Raw genomic sequence first — 7,523 nt, 5'->3', positions numbered from 1 at the left:
AACATTTTCTTTGGTCTTCCTCTCCCTCTTTTGCCTGGCAGCTCTATCCCCAGCACCCTTCTACCAATGTACTCACTCTCTCATCTCTTAACATGCCCAAACCATTGGAGTCTGCTCTCTCTAAGCTTCTCTCCAAAACATACAACTTTGGCTGTCCCTCTAATGAGCCCATTTCTAATCCTATCCAACCTGTTCACTCCAAGCGAGAACCTCAACATCTTCATTTCTGCTACCTCCAGTTCTGCTTCCTGTTGTTTCTTCAGTGCCACCGTCTCTAATCCGTACATGATGGCCGGCCTCAACACTGTTTTATAAACTTTGCCATTCATTCTACCAGAGACTCATCTGTCACATAGAACACCAGACACCTTCCGCCAACTTCCATCCCGCTTGGACCCGTTTCTTCACTTCTTTACCAGACTCTCCATTGCTCTCTATTGTTGACCCCAAGTATTTCAAGTCATCCACCCTCGCTATCTCTTCTCCCTGGAGCTTCACTCCTCCTCCTCCGCCCCTCACATTCATGCATTTATATTCTGTCTTACTTCGGCTAATCTTCATTCCTCTCCTTTCCAGTGCGTACCTCCATCTTTCTATCTGTTCCTCCTCCTGCTCCCTGCTTTCACTGCAGATCACAATATCATCTGAGAACATTATAGTGCAAGGGGATTCCAGTCTAACCTCATCTGTCAGCCTATCCATTACAACCGCAAACAGGAAGGGGCTCAGCGCGGATTCCTGATGCAGTCCCACCTCCACCTTAAATTCTTCTGACACACCTATGGCACATCTCACCGCTGTTCTGCTGCCTTCATACATGTCCTGTACTATTCTAACATACAATATTTCTCCGCCACGCCAGACTTGCGCATGCAGTACCACCGTTCCTCTCTTGGTACTCTGTCATAGGCTTTCTCTTGGTCTACAAAGGCACAATGTAGCTCCTTCTGACCTTCTCTGTACTTTTCCATGAGCATCCTCAAAGCAAATAATGCATCTGTAGTACTCTTTCTAGGCATGAAACCATACTGTTGTTCGCAGATACTTACTTCTGTCCTGAGTCTAGCCTCCACTACTCTTTCCCATAACTTCATTGTGTGGCTCATCATCTTTATTCCTCTGTAGTTTCCACAGTTCTGAACATCGCCTTTGTTCTTGGAAATGGGGACTAGCACACTTTTCCTCCATTCTTCTAGCATCTTCTCTCTCGCTAGTATTCTATTGAATAAGTTGGTCAAAAACTCCACAGCAACCTCTCGAAATTGCTTCCACATCTCCACTGGTATGTCATCAGGACCAACTGTCTTTGTATTTTTCATCCCGTTCAGTGCCTTTCTAACTTCCCCCTTACAAATCATTGCCACTTCCTGGTCATTCACACTTGCCTCTTCTACTCTTCCTTATCTCCCATTCTCTTAATTCAATAACTTACTCTTTACATCTACCTAGCACAGTACTGACACCAGTCAACATATTTTCATCGCTCTCCTTAATCACCTTTACTTGCTGCACATCCTTCCCATCTCTATCAGTATCACAGTCTACACTCTACAAAAGAAGAAAGGGCCAATCTCACTAGTGGAGATGTCACAGAGAATGCCGAAGCTGATTAGTTGCGGCAACTCCAGACTTGGGAGACCAAAATATTTCTTGCGCTCTCACCAGGAAAATGCCATGAAGTCTGAGGCTGGCCATTGACAACCATTAAACCATACACCAATGGAGTTTTGTTGAGACCCCTGAATCTCATGGAAATCCATTAGAAAATATTACACACTTTAAATATGAAAATACCTTTGGAAGTGGATCTGTTATCACCCGTAAGACCCGCGTACTAATCCAGCTAACATTGTACACTTTGAGGGAGAGCGTATGTTGTTTTTATTATTCGTTACGAGATAAATCCAATAAAAGTAATTTAATCTGGATACTGTGCTGATGACTGACCACCAGTTCAGAGGTTCATCAGTATAAAAAAGATGCGTGGCTGCCCTCCTGGATCACCAGTGCCCACCAGACGAATGCTACAGATCAAATAAATGCAAATGAGGAAAAAACTCTCCACTGCAACATTCCGAAGACTAATCGCTGTAATAGTGAGTGCTACTCCCCCCCCCCCTGAAAAAAAAAGCCAAGCCTGTGATTGCAAAGGTGGAAAAAAGTCTGCTGGTGTAGACATTTTTTGCCAATTAATATGACATTATATGTCATCATTGAGCCATTGGTGTAATGTGGTTTTACACCGTTTGGGCCGTCATTGAGCATTATGGCCACGTGTGTCACCCCCAAGTGTGAGTGTTTTCAAATCCAGACTTTTAGATTGTAGAGTACTTACATTTTTCAGTGAAATTTCTTTCACTAAAAGCTGTTTTGTGCTTTTTATTTTCAAATGTTCCGATTTTTGAATCCTTTTAGTCGTGTAAAGTGCATTGAGTTACCTCGTGTATGAAATGCCCTGTACAAATAAATTAGCTTTGCTTTGCTTCTGCACTGACTGTACATTCTTCACATATTTTGTAAGAAAACAGATATCCGATAGTTAAAAAACTTCACACGATGGAGTAAAACCAAGGTCTGTTTTGGATTTTGCACCCAAAAATGTGCTAAAAACAGCTGTCAGACCTAACTCAACAAATACCAATGGGTCAAAGGTTTGATGCAGTTATTTAAAGCAAATGTTATGCAACTAAATGTCAAATTTACATCTCTTTCCTGATACTTTTGCTAACTTCAGAACTTCCTTTTTCTTCAAATAATACTTAGTGTTGCACTGTAGCCCAACAGATATACCTGGAAATGAAATGCGAGATGTTATCAAATTCACCTTATGATGACCCAAATCCAAAGGTTTTCATTCTATTGTACAGCTAAAATAAAGGCAATCATCCCACAGTTCCAACACTCATGGAGGGGAGTGTGTATGGTCATTATAGCCTTGCTAAAAACAAATGTAATGGTGATCTGAGCTTTCTGAGCAGTCCTGCACATATGATGCAATTTGGACTCCACCGCTTAGAATGGAGAGTACGCAGAGGGGAGGGTCTGAGGGGAGAAGGAGCTGCTTGATGATTTGTTTCTCACTGACTGGTAAGCACAAGTGGCCCTGAGTTCTGATGACCGAGGTTCAAATCCTGGCCTCGCCAGTGTGGAATTTGCATGTTTCCTCCCAAATCCCAAAAGATGGAATTAATTGAAGACACTTAATTGTCCGTAGCTCTAAATGTGAATGCGAGTGGTTGTTTGTTTCTATGTGCCCTGCAGTTGGCTGGCATTCAGTTCAGGGTGTACTCCGTCTCTTTCCTGAAGTTAGCTGGGATGGGCTCCAACACTTCTGTGACCCGTGTGAGGATAAGCAGCTCACAAAAGGGAACGATTAATATTTCTCTCTTTGAAACCTCCTATCCAACCATGTTGTGTGTTATTGTGAATTTCTACAGAAAACCCGATGTCACATTAACTCATTTAATTTCGCATCATGCATCGTTCTTGGCCTTGCTCACCATTTGCACCAGTACGCGCTCCCCAGTTGGGTTGATAGCCAGGGCTTCATCGTAAAGACTTTTCGCCTCCTCCATTTGACCCCGGAGTTCGGCCAGGTGGCCCCTCTGCAGCAACGCTGAGTGCGAGTTGGGGAAGAGTGAGCTGGCCTCGGCTATGCAAAATTGCGCCTCTTTCAGTCGACCATCCTCCATGAACAGTTCTCCTGCAGACGCAGACAGGAATACAGACAGAGGAAGACATATCATGCACAGTTGTGGTAAAGTGGAAGTTACAACCTTGATGCACGTTAAAATATATCAACTGTGTGGCAGTTAAATACACATAACATTACATAACCCACTCAAGTACTCGCACACACACAAACACACACAAGCTTGCATACTAAAGGAGCAATGTAGCGTCTGGGAAGTTATGGAGATGTTGCCTAAATAAGGCCACCACATTCTAAAGCTGCCCGCCTCTGGGAGGAGGATAACTCCCAGACACTAGCTTTAGCTCAATAAATCATGCCCAACTTTAATATATATTGTGCAGTCAGACTTCAAATACTGTATAGATTATTGAGGGATCCAATATGACACCGCATCAATACACACCAACAGGCAAGGAAGCCTTGAGGAATAAACTCTTCATTTCTAAACAATCACACTCACTCATATGTACAGTATGTGGTTCAGGGGGAACTGAGGTGAAGTGTGTTGTGCTAATATCAAACACACCTCTTGCTCTTGAATACTGTGGGAATTCATCTGTAGTTGGGAGGAGGTTTTCTGTGTCATTTCTACCTATTTATAAATGCACTGACAAATTACTTACCCTTATTAGCACTACATGGTACTGTAGCTTAGTTTTGAGAAATTTATATAGTGATGGTCTGTAATAATGTGTGTGTGGTTTTTTTTTTCTTTTTTTTTTGGGGGGGGTACGTGTATGCGACAACGCAGTGTCCCCCTTTGAGTGGGCTTTTTTCCTGAGTGGCAAGTCAGGAAGTGAGATTATGACAGGAAGTGACTGATGAGTGCAGGAATGCTGGGAACGGTACAGGAAACATTGCCTGGTTCAAGGACACGCATTGAGAGCCTTTTGTGCAATTTTGGCTTATTTCTCAGCGCAGGGGAAGAACGTCGGTCATCGAAAAATACCATTGGAAGCCACAGGGGAAAAGATCCTAACATACTCCACATCTGCCCCTTCCACTTCAACCCACTAGTGTACTGTAAAGACACTGGAGGGCTGGTTCTTACAATGCCCCTTTGGATCTGCTCCACGGCTTTAACTATAATTTGTGTCACGTGTAGAAGGTACGTACACCAAAATTACGTCTCTGCTTTTAAACCATGTAAACTCTGCCTTCTTCTTGTGTCCTTATTAACAAGCAATCAAAACATCCATCCATCCATTAGCCAAACCGCTCATCCTCAAAAGGGTAACGGGAAAGCTGGAGCCTATCCCAGCTAGCTTCAGGCGAAAGGCGGACGACACCCTGGACTGGTTGCCAGCCAGTCACAGTGCAGATATTGACACCATCACTGAGTGGAATCAATGCCACGCTGCCAACACCAAAGTAATGCATGTGTACCACTACACCATCAGTGACTCTTCAATCAAAACAGTATTTTTTTTTCTTCAAATCACATGTGCTGCTGTCGTACCAGCTTGGAGCCAAATGCGTTCTAGGGTGGTCCAGATGTACATGGGCCCTTGGCGATGCACGGAGCTAATATCTGACACGTCTGACAGCACCGCCTCAAGACGGGATGCTGCAAGCGATGATGGACTCATTGAACCTGCAAGTATAAGGCAAAGAAGAAACTTGAATAAAATACATAAAAATGAAACAACTTTGAACTTGAAACAAGTTTGTAGTGTTGTAAAAATTATATCATTTTATAGTCTAGTGAAATAGACAATTCCCACTGAAATGATCTATCATTTTAATTGTGTGTAAAATTAACTAAGCATAATGTGATCCCTAATAAAAGTTTAATTTTATTCCTTTATGTTTGAACTGACAGACACCTAAAGGTTGGAGATCCTCTTTCCGAGAAGACCAAGCCTGGATAGATCGACAACAGAACCCCGATATTAGCAATTAACTATATGCCTAATATTCAAACATGCATGGAAGGCATCACCCACTTGCGTTTGAGAGTACTGCAACACGTGGACTTTCATTCAGGAGTGTTTTCAACAAGAGACAGAGTATCTGTTTTGATATTTCACAAACTCTTCACAAATATTCCAAATGCATGCCTTGATTTCTCCGTCAGTGCGTCGAGTTTACAGGTGCAGCTGCGAGACTCTGAGAAGTGTTTCTTTATTTGAAGCCCAAACAGCATGCCATCTGACAGTTGTTTTGCTAAGATTAAAATTGAAACAATTATTCTATATGATTGAGCTGTGAGAGACAGTACAACGCTGGTAGTATTTCATATTAAGATATGATTCTCACAACATTCTTGTTGCAAAATTGCAGACCCCTCTGTGTATTTTCCTATCAATCCCTTGTAGAAGTCATTAACTATTGTTTAAAATGTTACATCTTGTTGTGCTCCAAGTTTAATAAGGACACCTCTGTCATCTTGAACTCATATTTCATAAAATGTGGCAACCTTTAGATTATGAGACAGATAAAAGGTTTATCTCTTTTTCCCAACAGTTGTATGTAGAAAAAGTGACATGGGAACCTCGACAAGACAAAATAGCTTGATTTATAATCTTAAGCGTCAAAATGAAAGGCAAAAATGAAAATGTGTGTCATGTCACAAGATCAGATATTTCATGAACCTTCAGAAAGGTTTCTGAAAACAGTTGTAAAATTTTTATCTGTTGAAGAATGCTGTTGGGATTTTGATTAATTTCTCCTTTTTCAACATTAAAGGTATTACATTTCATTTGCGTTGGACACATAGTTACTGACTAACTTTTGGGAAGACCTGATATCAACGCTGCTAGATACAGTGAAGAAAAAAAAAAATTGAACACCCTGCTATTTTACAATATCCCCCATTTTGAAATCATGGAGGTCTCTGAAATTTTAATTTTAGGTGATCATAGATTGTGAGAGACATAATCTAAAAAAAAAAAAAAATCTGGAAATCACAATCCATGATTTTTTAATAATTTATTTGTATGTTACTGCTGCAAATAAGCATTTCAACACCTGGCAATCAGCAAAAATTCTGTCTCTCAAACATCTGTTAGTCCACCTCTAAAATGTTGACCTACACTCCACTTATTATTCTAATTCTAAATTACGGCACGGGCGGTTCAGATGGTTAGATTGTTGGCCTCACAGTTCCAAAGACTGTGGTTCAAATCCCAGCCCCGCCTGTGTGGAGTTTGCATGTTCTCCCAGTGCCTGCATGGGTTTTCCTCATACATCCCAAAGACATGCATTAATTGGAGACTCTAAATTGCCCCGAGGTGTGATTGTGATTGCGACTGTTGTCTGTCTCCATGAGGTCCTGCGATTGGCTAGAAACCAGTTCAGGGTGCACCCCGCCTCTTGCCTGTTGACGGCTGGGATTGGCTCCAGCACTCATGTGACACAATTTCAACCCCCTCAATGATTTAAAAGTGGGAGAACTTGCAGAATCGCAGGCTGTTCTTATTTTTATCACTGCATATTATACAATGTGGAGTTTCTGAAAAGTGATCACAATTAAAGTATACATATAAATAAGTATAAACTAAATTAATTATTACTCCAAAGGTATTATGCCATCTTCCATAAAGTACATGTGCATCCTTTAAAAGTGCATGATGTTGCTATTCATTAACTTAATTGAATGAACTGACTTATATGTTCCACACTGAGAAGTAATACTTTAATTTTTCAAAACAATACTATTGCACGTGTGCACAATATTAGAGTCCTTGGTAGTTTCACACAAAGCCTGCTACTTCAATAACTTGCACTTCCTATTGTGCATACTGTATGAATCTGCCTTACTGTAACACTGTTTTGGAGTCAGTAACAATTACACATTTTCCTGGTATTGGTACGTGTGCGTATTTGT

General features: G+C 41.3%; 1 protein-coding gene and 1 long non-coding RNA gene across 4 annotated transcripts in view; one reads left to right on the top strand and one right to left on the bottom strand.

Moving 5' to 3' along the window:
• The window catches only part of ttc7a (tetratricopeptide repeat domain 7A), a 43,721-nt gene that overhangs the window by 11,966 nt on the left and 24,232 nt on the right, over positions 1-7,523 (bottom strand). For all 3 annotated transcript variants that reach the window (XM_061837657.1, XM_061837656.1, XM_061837658.1), the window contains 2 exons: positions 5,154-5,288; positions 3,501-3,703 (listed from right to left, as the gene is read on the bottom strand). In XM_061837657.1, the coding sequence (XP_061693641.1) occupies positions 3,501-3,703; positions 5,154-5,288 (338 nt within the window). The remainder of the gene's footprint in view (positions 1-3,500; positions 3,704-5,153; positions 5,289-7,523) is intronic.
• On the top strand, positions 4,424-5,295 carry LOC133510013 (uncharacterized). The gene is made up of 3 exons (XR_009797492.1): positions 4,424-4,802; positions 4,878-5,065; positions 5,157-5,295. It is a non-coding gene; the product is annotated as an uncharacterized LOC133510013 (long non-coding RNA).

This window comes from Syngnathoides biaculeatus, chromosome 12 (assembly GCF_019802595.1).
Source record: "Syngnathoides biaculeatus isolate LvHL_M chromosome 12, ASM1980259v1, whole genome shotgun sequence".
NCBI lineage: Eukaryota > Metazoa > Chordata > Actinopteri > Syngnathiformes > Syngnathidae > Syngnathoides > Syngnathoides biaculeatus.
Note: the sequence above shows the minus strand (reverse complement) of the source record. Positions and strands in the feature narration are given on the sequence as shown.